Source organism: Rattus norvegicus, chromosome 7, assembly GCF_021556685.1.
Source record: "Rattus norvegicus strain SHRSP/BbbUtx chromosome 7, alternate assembly SHRSP_T2T, whole genome shotgun sequence".
Classification (NCBI taxonomy): Eukaryota; Metazoa; Chordata; class Mammalia; order Rodentia; family Muridae; genus Rattus; species Rattus norvegicus.
In genome coordinates this window covers 95,968,941-95,991,228 of record NC_141540.1, presented here as the reverse complement: position 1 = coordinate 95,991,228, position 22,288 = coordinate 95,968,941, and the positions used below count along the sequence as shown (strand labels likewise).

Genomic DNA, 22,288 nt, shown 5'->3' with positions numbered 1-22,288 from the left:
TGAGGACCAGATGTTGTCTACTACGGCATAGATGCTAGCTAGACCTCCAGGCTTTTCTGTACAAAGCATTTCTTGTATCCATAAACCAACCACTTATTGGTATTTGTTGCCTTGCCCCATAGTGGCTAATGCATTTCATCTCCCAAATAAATAAAACATGTTTTATTATTTATTTATTTAACCTTGCTATTCTTTTTTTTTAAATTTTTTTATTATTTTTTTTATTAACTTGAGTATTTCTTATATACATTTCAAGTGTTATTCCCTTTCCCGGTTTCCAGGCAAACATCCCCCTCCCCCCTCACCTTCCTTATGGGTGTCCCCCTCCCAACCCTCCCCCCATTGCCGCCCTCCTCCCATAGTCTAGTTCACTGGGGGTTCAGTCTTAGCAGGACCCAGGGCTTCCCCTTCCACTGGTGCTCTTACTAGGATATTCATTGCTACCTATGGGGTCAGAGTCCAGGGTCAGTCCATGTATAGTATTTAGGTAGTGGCTTAGTCCCTGGAAGCTCTGGTTGCTTGACATTGTTGTACTTTTGGGGTCTCGAGCCCCTTCAAGCTCTTCCAGTTCTTTCTCTGATTCCTTCAACGGGGGACCTATTCTCAGTTCAGTGGTTTGCTGCTGGCATTCGCCTCTGTATTTGCTGTATTCTGGCCGTGTCTCTCAGGAGCGATCTACATCCGGCTCCTGTCGGTCTGCACTTCTTTGCTTCATCCATCTTGTCCAATTGGGTGGCTGTATATGTATGGGCCACCTGTGGGGCAGGCTCTGAATGGGTGTTCCTTCAGTCTCTGTTTTAATCTTTGCCTCTCCCTTCCCAGCCAAGGGTATTCTTTTTCCTCATTTAAAGAAGGAGTGAAGCATTCACATTTTGATCATCTGTCTTGAGTTTCGTTTGTTCTAGGGATCTAGGGTAATTCAAGCATTTGGGCTAATAGCCACTTATCAATGAGTGCATACCATGTATGTCTTTCTGTGATTGGGTTAGCTCACTCAGGATGATATTTTCCAGTTCCAACCATTTGCCTACGAATTTCATAAACTCGTTGTTTTTGATAGCTGAGTAATATTCCATTGTGTAGATGTACCACATTTTCTGTATCCATTCCTCTGTTGAAGGGCATCTGGGTTCTTTCCAGCTTCTGGCTATTATAAATAAGGCTGCGATGAACATAGTGGAGCACGTGTCTTTTTTATATGTTGAGGCATCTTTTGGGTATATGCCCAAGAAAGGTATAGCTGGATCCTCAGGCAGTTCAATGTCCAATTTTCTGAGGAACCTCCAGACTGATTTCCAGAATGGTTTTACCAGTCTGCAATCCCACCAACAATGGAGGAGTGTTCCTCTTTCTCCACATCCTCGCCAGCATCTGCTGTCACCTGAGTTTTTGATCTTAGCCATTCTCACTGGTGTGAGGTGAAATCTCAGGGTTGTTTTGATTTGCATTTCCCTTATGACTAAAGATGTTGAACATTTCTTTAGGTGTTTCTCAGCCATTCGGCATTCCTCAGCTGTGAATTCTTTGTTTAGCTCTGAACCCCATTTTTAATAGGGTTATTTGTTTCCCTGCAGTCTAACTTCTTGAGTTCTTTGTATATTTTGGATATAAGGCCTCTATCTGTTGTAGGATTGGTAAAGATCTTTTCCCAATCCGTTGGTTGCGGTTTTGTCCTAACCACAGTGTCCTTTGCCTTACAGAAGCTTTGCAGTTTTATGAGATCCCATTTGTCGATTCTTGATCTTAGAGCATAAGCCATTGGTGTTTTGTTCAGGAAATTTTTTCCAGTGCCCATGTGTTCCAGATGCTTCCCTAGTTTTTCTTCTATTAGTTTGAGTGTGTCTGGTTTGATGTGGAGGTCCTTGATCCACTTGGACTTAAGCTTTGTACAGGGTGATAAGCATGGATCGATCTGCATTCTTCTACATGTTGCCCTCCAGTTGAACCAGCACCATTTGCTGAAAATGCTATCTTTTTCCCATTGGATGGCTTTGGCTCCTTTGTCAAAAATCAAGTGACCATAGGTGTGTGGGTTCATTTCTGGGTCTTCAATTCTATTCCATTGGTCTATCTGTCTGTCTCTGTACCAATACCATGAAGTTTTTATCACTATTGCTCTGTAATACTGCTTGAGTTCAGGGATAGTGATTCCCCCTGAAGTCCTTTTATTGTTGAGGATAGCTTTAGCTATCCTGGGTTTTTTGTTATTCCAGATGAATTTGCAAATTGTTCTGTCTAACTCTTTGAAGAATTGGATTGGTATTTTGATGGGGATTGCATTGAATCTGTAGATTGCTTTTGGTAAAATGGCCATTTTTACTAAATTAATCCTGCCAATCCATGAGCATGGGAGATCTTTCCATCTTCTGAGGTCTTCTTCAATTTCTTTCCTCAGTGTCTTGAAGTTCTTATTGTACAGATCTTTTACTTGCTTGGTTAAAGTCACACCGAGGTACTTTATATTATTTGGGTCTATTATGAAGTAACCTTGCTATTCTTGATACCAAGGAATCCTGATACCGAGCAAACTTTCATTAGCATTAGCTAACCTTATGAAGGGCACTTACTATGTGTATGTGGAATTAGTATGAGTTTATATAACGATGGTTTTCCTGAGTTTAGAGAAATTTTCTAACAATGACTAGAATCATTTTCTGATGACACAAGAATTATGAAATGGGCTTTGAAAAAATCCCCGTTACTTGCTCATGGCTAGTTCTGTTTTGGGGGTCACAACAAGGTCAACCTGGATCAGAGGTTTCTCTGTGGTTTCTGTTATGCTCACCATACACCTACTCCTTCTCCATGTAGCAGAGAACCCCATTCTGTGAGAACTTGCTAGTTTTCTAATCCTCATTAGGAAGGGAACTGGACCTTAGGAGTATTATCTGATACATTTGATGTTTTCACACATGTTGACAATGATAATATCATAAAAGCTCTATGAACATAAAGCAAGAGGACCTGTGTAAATTGTCTGTGAAAATATAAGCCCCTTCTGAAGACTGGCTACCACATATGAAGTTTGCTCCATGTCAGTGATCATATCATATCTGCCCCTTGTCTGATAGTTCCTACTCTTTGCTTCTGGCTCATTTGCATCCTATGTTCTTCATATATTTACCCACTTTAAAAAATATACCTTTTATTCCATGACAAAACCAAATTTACACAATATTTTTCCACAAATCCAGCCCTACAAAGGGTAATTGATGGAAAACTCCAACACAAGGGGGGAAACTCCACCCTAGGAAAAGAAAGAAAATAATCTCCTTGCAGTAAAGCCAAAAGAGCCACACAAACATAATTCCACCTGCAACAACAAAAATAAGAGGAAACGACAATCACTGTTCCTTAATATCTCTCTACATCAATGGACTTTATTCCCCAATAAAAAGACATAGAATAACAGACTGGATACATAAACAGGACCCAACCTTTTGCTGCATACTGGAAATGCACCTCAGTGACAAAGACAGACACTACCTCAGAGTAAAAGGCAGGAAAAAAATATGCCAAGCAAATGGTCCCAGGAAACAAGCTGGAGTAGCCATTCTAATATCAAATAAAATCGACTTTCAAACCAAAGTTATCAAAAAAGATAAGGAGGGACACCTCATATTCATCAAAGGAAAAATTCACCAAGATGAACTCTCAATCCTAAATATCTGTGCTCCAAATACAAGGGTACCTACATTCATAAAAGAAACCTTACTAAAGCTCAAAGCACACATTGCACCACACACAATAATAGTGGGAGACTTCAACACCCCACTCTCATCAATGGACAGATCATGGAAACAGAAACTAAACAGCAGCACAGAGAAACTAACAGAAGTTATGAACCAAATGGATTTAACAGATATTAATAGAACATTTCATCCAAAACCAAAAGGATATACCTTCTTCTCAACACCTCATGGTACCGTCTCTAAAACTGACCATATAATCAGTCATCAAACAGGCCTCAGCAGATACAAGAAGACTGAAATAATCCCATGCATCCTATCAGATCACCACAGACTAAGGCTGGTCTTCAATAACAACAATAACGACAGAAAGCCCACATACACATGGGAGTTGAACAATGCTCTACTCAATGATAACTTGTTCAAGGAAGAAATAAAGAATGAAATTAAAGACTTTTAGAATTTAATGAAAATGAAGGTACAACACACCTAAACTTGTGGGACACAATGAAAGCAGTGCTAAGGGGAAAATTCATAGCTCTGATTGCCTCCAAAAGGAATCTGGAGAGAGCTAATGTATATTAGTAGCTGACAGCACACCTAAAAGCTCTAGAACAAAAAGAAGCAAATACACTCAAGAGGAGTAAATGGCAGGAAATAATCAAACTCAGGCCTGAAATCAACCAAGTAGAAACAAAAAGGACTATACAAAGAATCAACAAAACCAGGAGCTGGTTCTTGAAGAAAATCAACAAGACAGATAAACCCTAAGCTAGACTAACTAGAGGTCACAGAGAGTGTATCCAAATTAACAAAACCAGAAATGATAAGGGTGGCATAACAACAGATGTGAGGAAATTAAAAAAATCGTCAGATCCTACTACAAAAGCCTATATTCAACAAAACTGGAAAATCTGTAAGAAATGCACAATTTTATAGACTGATACCAGGTACTAAAGTTAAATCAGGATCAGATTAATCACGCAAAATGTCCCAAAATTCCTAATGAAATAGGAGTTATTAATATTCTCCCAACCAAAAAAAGTCAAGGACCAGATGAGTTTAGTGAAAAATTCTATCAGACCTACATAGAAGATCTAATACCAATACTGTCCAAACTATTCCACAACAGAAGGAACGCTACCCAATTTCTCCTACAAAGCCACAATTATGCTTATACCTAAACCCACAAAGACCCAAAAAGAAAGAGAACTTCAGACCAATTTCCCTTATGAATATCGATGCAAAAATACCAATAAAATTCTCACAAACCAAATCCAAGACTACATCAAAACAATTATCCATCATGATCAAATAGACTTCATCCCAGGAATGCAGGAATGGTTCAATATACAGAAATCCATCAATGTAATCCACTACATAAACAAACTCAATTTAAAAAAGAAAAACACGCTCATCTCATTAGATGCTGATAAAGCATTGACAAAATTCAACACCCCTTCATGATAAAAGTCTTGGAAAGATCAGGAATTCAAGGCCCATACCTAAACATAGTAAAAGCCATACAGAGTAAACCAGTAGCCAACAACAAACTAAATGGAGAGAAACTTGAAGCAATCCCACTAAAATCAGGGACTAGACAAGGCTGCTCACTCTCTCCCTACTTCTTCAGTATAGTTCTCGAAGTTCTAGCCGAAGTAATCAGACAACAAAAGAAGGTCAAAGGGATATAAATTGGAAAGGAAGAAGTCAAAATATCATATTTGCAGATGATATGATAGTATACTTAAGTGACCCCAACAGTTGTACCAGAGAACTACTAAGCCTCATAAACAACTTCAGTAAAGTGACTGGATATAAAAATAACTCAAACAAATCAGTAACCTTCCTCTACTCAAAGGATAAACAAGCCGAGAATATCGAATTCTCAGCTGAGGAATGTTGAAAGGCTGAGAAGCACCTAAAGAAATGTTCAACATCCTTAGTCATCAAGGAAATGGAAATCAAAACAACCCTGAGATTCCACCTCACACCAGTCAGAATAGCTAAGATCAAAAAACTCAGGTGACAGCAGATGCTGACAAGGATGTGGAGAAAGAGGAACACTCCTACATTGCTGTTGGGATTGCAGACTGGTAATCCCAACAGCACTCTGGAAATCAGTCTGGAGGTTCCTCAGAAAATTGGACATTGTACTACCTGAGGACCCAGCTATACCACTCCTGGACATATACCCAAAAGATGCCCCAACATATAACAAAGACACATGCTCCACTATGTTCATAGCAGCCTTATTTATAATAGCCAGAAGCTGGAAAGAACCCAGATGCCCTTCAACAGAGAAATGGATACAGAAGATATACATCTACACAATGGAGTATTCTTCAGTTATTAAAAACAATGACTTCATGAAATTCTTAGGCAAATGTATGGAACTGGAAAATATCATCCTGAGTGAGGCAACCCAATCACAAAAGAACACACATGATATGTACTCACTGATAAGTGGATAGTAGCCTAAAAGCTTAGAATAGCTAAGATACAATTTACAGACCACATGAAGCTCAAGTAGAGTGAAGTGTGGGTGCTTCAGTACTTCTTAGAAGGGGAACAAAAACTCTAGAGAGGAAATATAGAGACAAAGTTTGGAGCAGAGTCTGAAAGAAAGGCCAACCAGAGACTGTCCCACCTGGGGATCCAGATCATATACATACAGCCACCAAACCCAGACAATATTGCTGATGCCAAGAAGCGTGTGCTGACAGGAGCCTGATATATCTGTCTTCTGAGAGGCTCTGCCAGATCATGACAAATACAGAGGCCAATGCTCACAGCCAAAAACTGAACTGAGAATGGGTTCCCATTGGAGGAGTTAGCAAAAGGATTGAAGGAGCTGAAGGGGCTTGCAACCCCATAAGAACAACAAAACCAACCCATCAGAGCTCCCAGGGACTAAACCACCATGCAAAGAGCACACATGGACAGACCCCTGGCTCCTGCTGCATATGTAGCAGAGGATGGCCTTGCTGGGCACCAAATGGGTGGAGAAGCCCTTGGTCTTGCCAAGGGGAATGTCAGGGCTGGGAGGGAGGAAGTTGTGGGTGGTTGGGTGGAGGAGTACCCTCATAGAAAAAGGGGGATGGGAGATGGGGTAGGGAGTTTATGGACAGGAAACTGGGAGAGGGGATAACATTTGAAATGTAAATAAAATCCAATTTTAAAAAACAAAAAGAAAAGAGTCTTGCAAAAAAAAACTATACAGATGACAATAAATCCTTTCTAATGTGAAATATTACTGTTACAGAATTCTAGAATATTTCATTATATGTGACTCCAAGCTCCTATTATAGAGCAACATCTCCTCCACCGCCTCACAGCCCTGAATTAAGTTGTTTCCTACTGGGGATGTTTTTTCTCAATGAGACAACATGATAGGTGACTTTGTAAGGAGCTTCTTTCACTTGGTGTGAAAGCATCCGCACTAGTACACACTCGCTTCATTGTTTTGGTAGCAAAATGGTAACAGAATAGCGAGGGCAAAAGAGCATATCCTTTCTTTGCTCCTCATCCTGGAGGAAAGCAGCTATCCAGTCGTTCAGCAATCGTTATGGTAATTTTAGCTGTGTGGTTCCCTCCTCCTGACCCCTCTTCACTACGGAAGGGAAGTTCCTCTCTGCTCTGACTTTGCTGAGTCTCATAAACTCTTGCTTGCTAGAAGGGGAACCACGAGAGTGACAGCTGAGCTTCCTCTCCAGAGAGGCCATTGTGATGGGAACACTTGCCTTGGTGTTCCAGGATACTTCCTTCTAGACTGGAACTCGAACAGTTCCTCAGTAATTCAATGCTGCACTTTCCTTATGAGTTTTGACTATGGGGGTTGACCTCATGTCTTCAAAACTGTGTCTAGAACAACCCAGCTTTGCCAAACAGGGACTGTGCATTATCTCTTGGAGTCTGTAAGAAAGTGGAATGGGAGGTTTGCAACATTATAAGTTGATCTAATGTTTCCTAGAACCTATTACTGCTAAGCACCTATCTTATGTCCAATACTTGGTAAGACATTGAGAATGTCAGGGGATGTGATGGAGACCATATTCTCCTGAACTGAGTAGTGCACAGGTGAGTGTGAGAGCATGTATGTTTTATGTTTTAAAGAGATTGGTTACTTGCTTAATCTATTACATAATTTGGCCTTCTTATTAATCGTATGTGATAAGAACTATTTCTTCTTATAGAAATGAGTCTTTCAGAGACGCTGAGTCTCATCTTGAGGATTCGGATTCTGTTGGAATCTAAAACTAATTCTTAGCTTGTTTACTGTATTGTTGTTTTCTCCTGTTCTCTGAGGGATTCTACTTGTACTAGTGAGAGAAGAGATACTAAAACAAGCCATCAAACAGACAGAAAACACTGAGCGTCAGGAAACTGTGGAGAGCAGATACCTAACCTGGGACGGTTCTCTGGATTATTGAAGGTTGCACAGTGTGTGCTTCCGCCGTGAGGTGTGTTTTCCTGCAGATGCTGAGGCTTGGTGATAGTTATGGATTAGGATTTAGATGAGCATGATGAGAAGACCTTGCAATGCAAAACCACGTAAGCAAACATGAACTTGGGACTCTGTATAGAAGCTGTTGTCTTCGGTGTTTCTTCCAGTGAGACGTCTGCCCTGGAGGCTGAGATTTGCCTTGAGTTTGGAAAATCAGAATACTCAAATAAGAGATTGTTTACAAGAGCATTCGAACAATGGAGACAATATATTGATTTCTTTTGTTTGCTTTTTCAACGTACTCGTTCAAGAATTTGAGGAGGTATTACAGGGTGAGAGAGCTGGCTGGTAAGATGAGATCCTGGGGTTTGGGGATTTAGCTCAGTGGTAGAGTGCTTGTCTAGCAAGCGCAAGGCCCTGGGTTCGGTCCCCAGCTCTGAAAAAAAGAAAAGAAAAAAAAAGAGATGAGATCCGGGCCTTCCCCTCTCTATGTCAATTCAGGAAGTAGCAAATTTAGTCCTCACTATGTGTTTTAAGGTTTCATCTTAATAAAAAAAGTCTTAATTCTTTTTTAAGAGCCAAAAATCTTTCCAATAATCCAAACTTGTTTTGTAGATCAAGAAACTAGAATGTACAGTAAGAGAGCACTGAAATTTAAGGTTCTTGGTGCTCAGTGGTCCATTCGGCAATGCTTTATCATTTGCTTGTTACACCCCAGGTAGGCTGCAGAGCTGTGGGAGGGCTGTGGATACCTAACCTCTGCATCTGAAGTCCTACTGGGCCTAAGGCTGTGTGAGAAGGTCAAGAAAATCAGAGGACAGAGCAAGGGGACCCCATTGCTCTCCATTGGATGAGTAGGTCAGGGGAGGTCCTACTGTCATGTGACTCGAGTTTTCATAAATATATTAGGATTTGCAAGGGAGATTAAGTGAAGAGGCCATTCTAGGGCAAGGTAGCAACCTGTATTAAAAAACAGAGGTGCGCAAGAACACAACTTAATCAAGAAATAGCAAGCATTTTTCTTATTTAGAAAACTACCGTTTATTGAGCATTATCCTGTGCTAGGCATTGCGATTGGTGATTTGTATGGATTACTTGCCCTAATACTCTGAAGAATCCTGAGATGGATAGCCATGAGTCTAGGGATAGAGAAGTACAGAGGTCACATAAGGCCTCACAGTTAAAACAGGACAAGGGCTTTGAATTGAATCTAGAGACTGCAGTCTTGATGGGTGGGAGTCAGGGTGTTGTGTGCCTGGTGAGCAGTTGGGTTTCAGCGGTTCTCAATCTTCCACCAAAGTAGCCAGATGTGATTGCTGCCCTAAGTCTCCTGAGTCAGTCGATCTGAGGTAGACTCCAAGAATGGGTGCTGCTCATTAGCTTCCAGGACATTCTGATTCGGCTGGTCCAGGCATCACACTTCAAGAGAGGCAGGGGGAAGGCTTTAAGTTTCAGAGGAAGGTTGTCAGCTATGTATCATATCTAAGGGTCTTTGGGTAATTTGTAGGGATGAGTCACAGATTTGATCCCTGAGGGCTCAGTGAAATGGTGTGTGGAGGAGATGGAAAGCAGCAAAAGAAGTTATGGTAGGGCCTCCTAAGGTACGACTCAAGGAAGATGAGGGACACAAAGAAGAAGGGAACTCGATCACTGGTAGCACTCAGCAAGCTCCAAGAAACAATGGAAATAGTTGCAGTCAATAATTTGAGTCTCTAGGGGTGATATCTGATCAGGAACAAGGCAAGCAAGAATTGCAATAAAACAAGTGGTACCAGCTTTTCCAAGAAAGGAAAGGAAGCTGGCTGGGAGAGCTGGTTCTCTGGGTAGCTGGATTTTGGATGTGTTGAATTGAGGCCCTCGTGTGGTGCAACAGAGAGATGTCCGGCTCTAGTGGGGAGAGGGAGAGGCTGTTTTACAAGACCTGGTGTTTAGCCCTGGCTTGGTCATTTACTCTTCCATTTCAGAGATGTCACATATTCTTTGTACCTCATTTTTTTTCATCATTAGGAAGAGAGAATACTAATACCCTTTTCTGCTTAAAGATACTAGAAGGAAATTGTTAATCTTATGTTGAAACTGTTGAAAAACCAGTTACCTTGGGCTAACAAGATGGGTCAGTGAGTAAAGGAGTTTGTTGCTAAGCTTGATAATCCCCGAGACCCACAGGTTAGAAGGCAATAACAGATTCCTTCAAGTTTTCCTGTAACCTTCACACTTGTGCTGTGGCAGGCATGCACACACACACACACACACACACAGACATACACAGACACACACAGACACACACAGACACACAGATACACTCAGACACATACACACACACAGACACACAGATACACTCAGACACATACACACACACAAACACAGACACACACAGACATACACACAGACACACACACAGACACACACACAGACACACACACAGACACACACACAGACACACACACAGACACACACACACACACACACACACACACACAGACATACACACCACCGTCATCAGCACCACTCCCAACACACCACACAAAAAATAGAGCTGGACATGGTGATGCACACCTTTAATCCAAGCACTCAGGAGGCAGAGGCAGGTAGAGCTCTATGAGTTTGAGACCAGCGATGTCTATATAGTGAGTTCTCGTACAGTCAGAGCTACAGAGACCCTATACCTCCCCAACAGCCCCCAAAAGGAAAAGTACTAACATTAAAATGTATATAATTTAAAAAGAGAGAGAGAGTGTGCAAAAATCTGTTGAAAGAAGACAGAAAACCAGAAACAATTCTCGGTAGTCATCGTCCTACCAATCCATAAATGGTATGGTACACAATGTCAAAGTCACTTCTGCCATGTAAGTTTTCCTGTGGGTCTCTGAATGGGCACAGTCTTTCTGTTTGCTGGACTCTTGAATGCAGGTGAAGCTAAACAGTTAAATAGTGTTTTTAACTTTTAAAATGTTTTATTATCAGCTGGAGTTAGAACAAAGCTGACTTATTTCCTGAGGCTAAGTCTTTCAAACCTCTTTTGTTATGAGTTTATTATGCTCAAGGTCTCAGGTCACATTATTCTCCATCAACCGCCTCAGATGGTTTTGAAAATTCTTGACGAATGTTTTAAAACTACCAGCTGTGTGTATTCTTTATTTTAACCAATCCTAAGGGATTAACAGATAGCCACCCCTCCCCCGTGGGGTGTGTGTGTGTGTGTGTGTGTGTGTGTGTGTGTGTGTTCATGGGTGTGAGCATGGGTACTTATTTGTCAAGATGCATGTGTGGAGCTCAGAGGACAACTTTGGGTGTTGAAGCAGGGTCTCTTTTTTTATTCCTTGTTGTGTACACAAGGGCAGCCCGTGGGTTCTTAGGGATTTGCCTTTCTTTCCTTCTAGGAGGAACACTGGAGCCACAGATACATCACTAACACCAATATTTTACATGGGTTCTGGGGCTCCAAATGCAATTTCTCATACCCATGAGGCACATGATTTCCCACTGAGCCATCTCCCCAGCTCTCTCTCTCTCTCTCTCTCTCTCTCTCTCTCTCTCTCTCTCTCTGTATCCCATTTAGACATATTTATATATTCCAATGCGAACACAATAAGTGACTTTCCTGAGAAGCTATGTGGTCATGGTAATTAATAAGTATTCATTAATTCTAAAGCCATCCTTAAAATCCAATAACCCTTCAACACTTGTATATGGTTTATTTATAGATCTTTCTCCTTACTCCTAGCCTTTCTTCCTGTCTATGCCAACCAGGGCCTCCCTGGTGCTGGCTGAAAGTCATTCTTTTAAGCTCAGTGATTGTATCCATTCTTGATTCCTTGCAAATTGTATTCACACTAGAAAGAGATTAGCTTTAAAATCTGATTAAACATCTACCTTCTTAAGCCTTCTAAGGGCTTTCCGTTGCTTTAAGGATAAAGATAATACCATTAAGACTACCTTTGAAAAGCCACATGACTGGCCTCCTTTAACCTCTGCACTCTGTCTTCACTCTTGTCCTCTCTGGTTCTCCAAACCTCATTCAAGCTGGCTGAGTTTCGGTCTTCACAGATTTTACCTTCATCCTACGTACACGAAATTTTTGCACATTGTGTTCTCTCTGCCTAGAATTCTTCCTCCTCTCTGCATCCGATCATTTGCTCAAATCACAGCTCAATTGACCCTACAAAGCCTTCTGCGGAGCCCTCCTAACTAGATCAAGCCTAAATTTTGTATTCTCAAAAGGCCATTGACTTCTACATGTCTGTACTTACCACAGGTTTTATTTCACACTTACTTTTGCCTCTAGTTGAATGCAGAAGACATAGATGATGTCTGGTTCAGCTTCCTATGTACTGAGAACAATGCTTACTACAGATAGGAGTTAGTGAATGTCAAATGATGAACGGTTAGTCACAGATTAATTTGTGTGCAATTCTTGTTAGATGTATAGCACATAGACAATCAGTGTAACACATAAGGCAGTTAGGACATAAATTAAATCCCCTGAGAAACATGACAGTATTGATTTCAGCTTTAAATTGTGTGATAATTAAGAGAACAAGTCCTCTTGGCATTTATACCGAAGCTTGCCGTTTCTCTACTGGCTAACGCCTGGAACATACATTACTTCTAAAATCCAACTCTTGCAACTTAGCATCTTAAGTCCCATCTGCAGTCCAGAATTGTGGAGGCAATGAGCCAGCCTGTTATTCTTTTCACTGTCAAAGCCTTCTGCCCATTAGGTTGGGAAACAAAGACCGTTGTTCATTTTGCGATTTCTGAATTTTCTAGTAGTCCTCAGCCAAAACAGAATTTAAAAGACAAGACATAATGACTTTTCAACTAGATTCGGGGGGGAAATACACAGGAGTGCCATTTTCTAATAGTCATGGTGTTTTGTTGTAGTTACAGTGGGGGCGATACTAAGCCAACTCAAGGCGGTTCAGCATAATGAGAAACAGGACATGGAGAAAGTTTTAGTGAGTTCCAGACAGTTTCAGAATTGGCAGTGAGAATGACAAGTGTCAATCACACAGCTTTCAAACCTCACGGGTCACCCCAAACCTTCTTATCTTGGTCAGGGCTGGAGAACAAGGATCCATAGAACCCTTTCATGAAAAGATGGACTGTGGATTTCTATAAATGCAACTTCTGTATCGCAACCAAGCAGCACACTGCTGCTTTGATAAACAACAAAGTAAATAAGTCACTACTCGGAAGTCCCCAGCATCCAGATGACCCCCTTGCTGGAGCACCCAGCTTGTCCTTGAGAGAAGGGGACTTAAAGTCCAATGAACAGTGAACACTATTACTAATCGATTAAAATTACGTTATGAGTTAGGTCCAGCCGTTCGACCTATGGGGCACTGGTGAAGTACGTCACTGTCATTTATTCTAATGTTTTCCTTAATGTGGTCCTTGTATGGCTTGTATCAGAATGACCAATTGTGCTATTCTTGTCTGTCCCCTAATTCTCCTTTCTTCTCTTACCCTTCAGATCCAGTGGAGCAGAATCTCTGGGGATAAGGCATAAATATCACATTTTAATACCTGCCTCTCAGGGGATCCTTATGGGTCATAAAGTTGGAGGCTAGAGTGATTTTTGAGGCCAAGTTGCTTACAAGATGTTTACAGGGTTAGGTTTTTCTCTGCCAGAGGGCAGTGTTCTCTGAAATATGGCTTAATAACCCACACTGGAGGTTATAGCGTTTTTCTCCCCCATACACTTTCTGCTGTTTTGAGCCAGTCAGTGATATGTGTCCTTCTATCAAAACCTGAAACACAATAGCAGGTGAACTTTCTTTCTTTTGAAAGATTTTTCAATGCAGTCTAGTCATTTTTGGTGATTTTTTGGACCTATTGTGTACACTGCCAGAGTTTTCTTTATTTGAGATAATGAGAGTTAATTGTGTTTTACAGTTGATTTGATGCCAACATAGGGCTATCCCCTGACTGTCTAATCTATAATGATACCTTGCAGTAAAAATCTGCTTGCCTTCTGTCTTGCCCAGCGAGCCCTGTTTGGGGGTGGAGACAAGAGGATTGTTGAGGATTTCTGATTGCCAGCCTGACTCTCATTTCAATGAGACTCCCTCTCTCAACGGAGTAAGGGGCAGAGTAATACAGCAGGATACTCAAAGCCCTTCTCTGGCTTCCACACACGAACACATGGAAAGCACATATGCCTTCATACACATATGCACATATAAAATACACACACAATTTGCTTAACTATAGCTAGATAGTGTGTATTTAGACGTGCGTGTATGTGTATGTTCTTGTATGTGTATGAATGTGTATGTGCATGTTTATGTGTACATACATATGTGTTTGTATATGTGTATGTATACGTGTATGTGTGTGCATGTGTGTGTTTGTGTATATGCATGTGCATGTGGGTGTGTGTATGCACAAGTGTTTATGTATTGACAAGTTCCTGATGCCCAGTGATCTGGTGGAAATACAGCTCTTTGCCAGAATGCTTACCAGAAACATTGGCTGATCTTGATCCTTTTGGGTAAATGGGTAATCCATTGCTGTACAGACCAGGATGTACACGACCAATTTGCTATCACACTTAGTCACCCCTTTTCCCTGCATAGCTAGTTTGCATGCCATAAAATAAAACAATAAAGCACGAAAGGATCTTCAGTTTCTGAGCTGTATTTTTTTCTCCTGAGGAGAGCCTCGGTTTTCTTAGAGATGGGTTTCTGTGTCAGAGAAAAGTCTCAAGTTGCTGAGTCTTGTAGGCCTGGGAGGCTGGAGAGGAAAGGAGGCTGTTTTTGGATCCTCTGTAGCATGCAGCGTGCACTGAAATAACAGTGCAGAACCCATGATTTCCTCTTGGTTTACAGACTTCCCCGAAAACAGCAGGTTTGCATCTGGAAACTGAATATATAGTAGAAAAATCTTAACATGGGGTTAACATCTTTTAGAGGCCTTGCTAAAATAATCAACTGCAGATCAGTTTAGCTTGGCATACAGACTAAAGCGAGAGGCTTGTAGATAAATTCATAGCCTGCCCCCTCTGTGAGAGTCCAAAGCTAAGAGGACCCGAGAAGAGCAACTGGATGTCTGGCAGTGTCTCTTCTTCTTTTCAGTGAGCTGTTTACTAAACTCTAGAGTTTGTAATGAAACCCAGGCTCACTCTGCAGTCCACGGAAACAAGCTCTTAGCTTTTGTGCTATCAGGTTCTATGCGAGCAGAGCCCCGGGGGCTTCCTAGAGCAGTTGCTGCCTGGAAGGCTCCTGCTTGTTTACATATGCACTTACGTGCTCTGCAGAGAACCACCGTCCAGGGGCCTGGCAGGAGAAGCCAAAAACAAGCCTCCCCTCATTTGAATCCTAAAGGCATATAATATGTAAACGACTTTCCGATTTAGAGACTTCTAAATTTGGTGTGGTTGCCAAGTTGCAAAATTGCTTAGGATAGACGCTTCAACAGGCACAAGAAGAGCCTCACAGGACGAAGCTTCGACACAGTCTTTGCAAAGTAGATGAGCATTTGATAGGAATTCTTGCAGCCACTGCTTCTTTCAAGCTAAATTCAAGGCTAATCAAGCTCCCTCCCCTACTGTCCTTTATGCCTGCTTCCTACCCCACCCCCACCCCACAAACAAGCTGACTTTTGTCAGGAATGGGTAGAGACTGGGATGATATTGTCTCTTTTCATATTCAGAAGGACTTTATGCAACTCGGCTGGCCGTCCCAGTATGTTGATAAAAGTTACTAGTGTAAAATTTAACAACATGGAGGGAAAAAGAATGCTATCTCTTGTGTGAGTTGCAATTTTGGGAGATCCCATTGTTGTGAAACTCCTGAGGAATCAGAAGTAGCTGAGAATGTAGTTATATAGATACAGGGTCATTCTAACTGCCAGAAAAAAAATAACCAGATGGTAAAGACAGGGAGATTTGTTTGGTTTATAAATTGTACTTTTTTCCCCCTTGTCTTTTAAAAAACCCTGAAGTTGGAGGATTGAGGGCATCAAATAACTACATAGCAAACGCTTCGAGTTGATGGGAAGTTCTGGGCAGCTCTGATTCATTTTTATCGGATAAAATACATTTGGTTTCTCTTTTGACAAACCATGTATTTGTGAGGGAAGGAAGGAAAAAAAAAAAACGAACATGCACTGTTATTGGCCACAGCTACACAAGAAGTCCCCCGGTTGCCAAAGGATACCACATGAAAGTGTCTGTGCGAGGGGAGGGGCCGGCCAGGGGGTGGGGCCAAGAAGGATGTTGCCTTAAGCCTCTTATGCTCAGAGTTGCAATTTGTGAACCAACTGTGATGAAATCGAGCTCTGCACGAATCAGATGCGCCTGTCAACTTCCCAGGTGGGATTGCTTGGAGTTAACAGCCTGAACTCAGAGCCCCGAGAGCAGAGCATTCAGGGCAAGCAGAGAACACCCTGCAGAGGCTTTCCAAGAATCCCTCGGCATGGCAAGACAAGGCTGTCTCGGGTCATTCCAGGTAGGAGGACGGTACGGTGACTAGCGAGGTGCTGACTCTCCCGGATTACTGCCAGTTGGGTTCGATTTGTTTCTTTTCTCCTCGTTCAAATTCAGACACGATCTGAGAATGCCTTTCAGAATTGGCAAGACTCGGGGTGTTAGGGTCATCTGAACTACTTTCATGCACTTTGAATCCATCTAATCTAGCTGTGTTTGACAACTCCATCTCCTTATTCCCTCAGGTAATATCCTTGTTCACTTTTGCCATCAGTGTCAATATCTGCTTAGGATTCACAGCAAGTCGAATTAAGAGGGCAGAATGGGATGAAGGACCTCCCACAGGTAAGAGTAGTAGCTATTAGCAGTTTTGTTTCTCTAACAGTGCTGTGCACTTAGGCAGTCTTCATCAGCCACCTTGGGCATTCGTCTTTCAGACGGCCTTGCAGGGCGATTCATTTAGCCCAAGGTGTGTCTCTGTCATGAAACCAATTCTGTCTATAACTTAGGTGTAAAGAATGACGCTTTAATCAGAGACCTTTACTGTCGATTCTCAACAACTGGATGCATACATTTTTGTATCCCGAAGTTTATAAACATTGAAATAAAATGAACATTTGTTCCTAGACACAGCTACGCTAACTTTAGTGAGACTAGGTATGCCTTTAGTGTTGGAGAAGGATGAGGCTGGCAGGTTCCATGTGGTACAGAGGACTGAGACTGATGTGTTGTCATGTGGTATAAGGGACATTATTTGCTACCAGAAAGTTCTAACCTAGGAGTGAGAAAAAGAAAGGATGTTAAAAAAAAAAGGCAATAAACTTAAAAAAAAGAAGCTAGAAATTTAGAACTTTGGGACTAAGATTTACTGAGACTAGGGGAACCCTCCAGGTAAGCTCTTTAGAGAGTTTTCAAGAGCAGATCTGCACTGTGTTTCCTTCTGGAAGAAGGCAAGGTGAGTTTTCCGAGCTGACTTAACTAACACAGCTGGAGTGAATGAGGCTCCTTTGCAGTGGGCTGTACCGAGCAGAGTGGGGCTTCATAAAGGAACGTTTGTGCAGGCTGAGGGGGCCTAGTTGACCTGGTCTTAAGCAATGGCTTGGTTAATTTCCTGGAAATTGGAGCTGCTGATGGTTTCAGAATTAAAAAATTGTATTCGAAATGACAGGTACTCTAGGGGGCAATATTTTCTTCCCTTTCTCTGACATCACAGTATGTTTTCTGTCTCCCCGGGAATTTGGTGTTTCTCTGCGTTTCTTGATTGGCACACTGTGAAACACCACCTGCCTTTATACCCCTGTAAACCCGTATTACTAAATGAGGTATAATGGAATATTGAATCCTCCACACGGCAAGCAAGTGATCTGAGTTGGGCTTAAGGATGTTGAAGGTGTAGTAGGAGACATGGATGAGGGAGCTGCAGCGAAGTGTACTTTGGGAAAGAATGAGAAAACAGATCTTAAAAACTTGTGGCCCCGGGGAACCAAAGGGACAAAACTGCATTGTGTTTCACTGGGGAGAGGGGAGAGGGGTTGCTGGGCCAAAAGAGAATGCTGTTTTTATTGGAGGCAAAAGCTGTCTTCAAAGCCCTCTTTTTCATACCCGGTAAGGCTGATTGTGACAGGGGATCAGGCCCTTGGCCTGAGCATGCTGCTCTGACAGCCCGCTGCCGGCTCCTTCCAGTGTGCCTAAAAGGAACCATTTTTCTGCTTTCTCTAAATGATAGTGGCCGGAATCGATGCTGTTTCTTTAATGACTGCATTATTTTCAAACTTGACTCTTTTTTTTTTGGAAATGGATCATGAAAGTCCCAGCCTGGGACCCTGGGTCTATATTAATAAGTGCTACTGTCACAGGCAAGTCACTTGTAATGTCTCAGCCCTCAGCAATAAGGATAAGTTTAGAAGACTTTATTTTCTAGATTATTAAAAAATATAAATGAATAAAAAACTGTTCCCGCCATCCCGTCTCATCTCCTACTAATCGTGTGTTATCTCTACCAAAAAGCTTGAAAAGTATGGAATAAATGTTTTAGCCCCTGAAAACATTGCTCATATAGTAAATTACTTCCATATGTTGTAGGAACTAGATACAAGACAAGCAATGTCAATATTACTTCTGGAAAACTAGTCTACAGTACTACTTGTCAATTAAACATGCTGCAGAATACGGCTTCTTGAATTAATAGAATCGGTATCCTAAGCCTTTATGGCGAGAGTTCATTTCACCTCCATGAAGCGTAGTTATAGGGCACCACACAGTTTATATCCGAGTTTCAGGACTTCCATAGCCTTATGTGGCTTTTATTCTTACGTTTTCTTTTGATGCTGCTTACCTGCTGTCTACACACTGGGGTTCATTTCTGCTTAAATAGAGAAAACAGAAGATTCCTTTTGGAAACCCGGTGAGGCAGGGTGTAGACAGTTTTTATATCTTTTTAACTGCTAACAATAGTTGGAAGGGGGAATCTCCTAAATACTACTAGTGCTAGGCGGTTCTGACAATTAGCTGAACTTTTGCATCAGAGAACATTGGGTGAAGTTTTTCCCCCCTACATTTTAAACAATAAAAGTCAAGAGAGAAAATACCCTAGGATTTTTGTTTGTTTGTTGTGGTTTGTTGTTGTCTTGTTTTGTTTTAACAACACTCTGGGGCAGAAAGAATTCCTGCACATTCAGGACCATCAGGTGTTTCACAAACAAGAAACACAAAGGCCACTCATGTATATGAGGGCAGAGCAAGAGCCACCATTCAAAAGTATGCAGCTTCCTTTTCTGTCCTGGTCGCTTGTCAGGGCTCCTGGGTAACAGCTGAGAATACTCTCACTGTTACACTGTGAACTAAGGTGTCTGCAAGGCTGTCACCACGCATAATGACTTGTAATTAATTAACTAGTACACTTGTTGCCTGGAGTTATTGTTAGGATCTGATGACCTATTAGAAGCAGAGGGGAATGAGAGCTTCATCAGATCCTGGGATGCGTAGGAGGTGTGAAGTGACCAGAATAAAGTTGACCAGTTATAAAGTTCGGGAAAGCGACACTAAGGTCAAGAGGGTGGCAGAATTAGAATTTTAAAGGAACAATAAGTGCAGTTGAGTCGGATAGCTTTGTTTAAACATAGGCCGTGGTCTCTCTGTTTATCTATAAAATGGAAAGAAGACATATGTGCATGCAGTTGTCTGCACACAGGCATTCATGTGGATGGGGCATGTCTAGAGTTGTGCAGGAGTCTGGGTTATAGAAGCTACACTTCTTTCAAGACCCTCTCAGTACCCAGGTGGCCATGGGTACTCTTGACACTTGACTGACAAAGTGAGATTCGTGAGCTTGTGAATACTTGGCTAATAAAAGTTTGATAACTTGGTCTAATCTATCATCATTTTTATTGGCTTGAAAGGAAAGTTTAAGAGCACATGAGTGGTGAATTTGTGGGCAAATACGAAACAAAAAGCACAGCTAACGATTTTATTAGAAAATTCAAAGTGTTGCTAGGGATGAAAAGGCTCACGATCTTTGATAACTTTAGGAATCCCAGTGTTGAAAGCACTTTAAATAACATTCCAGCAGAATGCAGCAAGATATAAAACTGACGGATGATCGGCCATCACTCTGTGAGGACAGTGATCAGATGGAGTAATATACACCATGAGACTTTATATTAGACTGAATTTAGGGAGTTTGCGTCAATGGAGTGAGACCACCTGAGTTAAGATTCAGGGAACCCACAGAGTTTGCAGGTCTCTGTGGAGTGGGGCTCAGAGTGGAGGTTTCTCCATTTACGTTGATACGACTGAGAATTCTCTGTAATGTTTCTATGTCCGAAATTTCAGTATGCTTTGTTCAACGTAATTTTCCCTTTTTGTTTTATTCCTTGATTTTTCTTTTATTGAAAATAGATTTTTTTTCATACAGCATATTCCAATCATGGTTTCCCTCTCCCAGCTGAATCCACAGTATTTCTGTTTCTCCTTAGGAAACAAAGAGGCATCTAAATAATAGTAATAAAGTAAGATAAAGCAAACAAACAGACATAGGATAAAACAAAGAAATAAACGAACAGAAGAAAAAGCCAAAGAAAAAGCACATGAAACATAAAGATTCGGACACACACACTCACACACACACACACACACACACACTCACACACACACACTCACACACTCACACACACACATACACACTCACACACACACTCACACACTCACACACACACATACACACTCACACACACACTCACACACACTCACACACACACACTCACACACACACTCACACACACTCACACACACACACTCACACACACTCACACACTCACACACACACACTCACACACACACACACTCACACACACTCACACACTCACACACTCACACATACACACTCTGACATACACACAAACACACACTCACACACACACACTCACACACACTCACACACACACACTCACACACACTCACACACTCACACACTCACACATACACACTCTGACATACACACACTCACACACACTCACACACACACACTCACACACACTCACACACACACTCACACACACACACTCACACACACTCACACACACTCACACACACTCACACACACACACACTCACACATACACACTCTGACATACACACAAACACACACAGAGGAATCCCATAAAAATCACAAGGTTTTTAAATTGATAAACATCACCAATCTTTCAAAATCGTGATTATTAAACAACACCCAAAGTTTACAGCCTCTACAAATTCGAAAATTCTTTAATTAGTTAGTGATGTAGTATTTAATTAATGGATGTAGTACTTAGTTAATAGGTGTAATTAATTTAGTTAATGGATATAACTCTAAGAGTAGGGAGCCTGAGACAGGAAAGCCACAAGTTTGAGGCTATTCTGGACTACACTGAGAGACCCTGTATTAATCAATCAAATCCAATAAGTAATCTTCCTCTGTTCGATAAACAGTTTGGCTGTGCTATGATGATCTAACATCTTAGCTGAGCAGCAGTGGGTCGATATGTAAGTCACTGGTTTGCTTCTTCAGTTAGAAGGTAGATTTTTATAGCAAAATGACCTCAGACTGAAGAGGGCATTCTGTTGTAATGTACGTCAGAGAAGGTGCATGACGAAACTTCGTGTTCTGCTTGGGTTGAGGCTGGTGTCTACATTTGTAATTGATAGAGTCACAGCACCTGACTGGAAGTGACCAGGTTCTTGCTCGCCGACAGGTTTGCAAGTTATTCAGATTTATGTGATTAACTACATGGAGTACTACTTGAATGGTCTGGAGATTAACTTAAATTTTTTTTTAAGTTTTCATTTAAATGACAGAATTATGCTTTCTTTTAGTTTGTGATGTCTTTCTACTTACAAATACGTTGTGTTTATTGACACAGTGTTTCCAGGGGACAGATGTTTGAGAACTTGCTGGCGGACCCGTTTAGCCATTTCTGCCTCTGTCTCTGTGTCTCTCTCCTCTACCTCTATGTCACATCTCCCCCGACCCTGTGAGATCTAGTCGAGCAGCTTTGAAGAGGAGAGACTAGAAAGTTCTATGCTTAGGAAGCAGAGAAAGCTGACGCGGAGGTCTGTGTGTAAACTGGTGCTTGTTAAGGTTTGAAGTGAAACCTCCAGAAAAAAAGGGTGAGAAACAGCTCAGTCAAGAAAAGATGATGAGAATGGATTAGTTGGTACTCTGGAAGAGGGAGGTAGCAGCATTCCA

General features: G+C 41.5%; 1 protein-coding gene across 25 annotated transcripts in view; it reads left to right on the top strand.

Annotated features, from left to right (window-relative positions):
• Enpp2 (ectonucleotide pyrophosphatase/phosphodiesterase 2) overlaps positions 1–22,288 on the top strand; it is a 123,260-nt gene that overhangs the window by 26,610 nt on the left and 74,362 nt on the right. For 16 of the 25 annotated variants that reach the window (XM_087559264.1, XM_087559262.1, XM_087559263.1 and 13 more), the window contains one exon: positions 16,813–16,912. In XM_087559264.1, the coding sequence (XP_087415390.1) occupies positions 16,813–16,912 (100 nt within the window). 25 annotated transcript variants of the gene reach the window in all.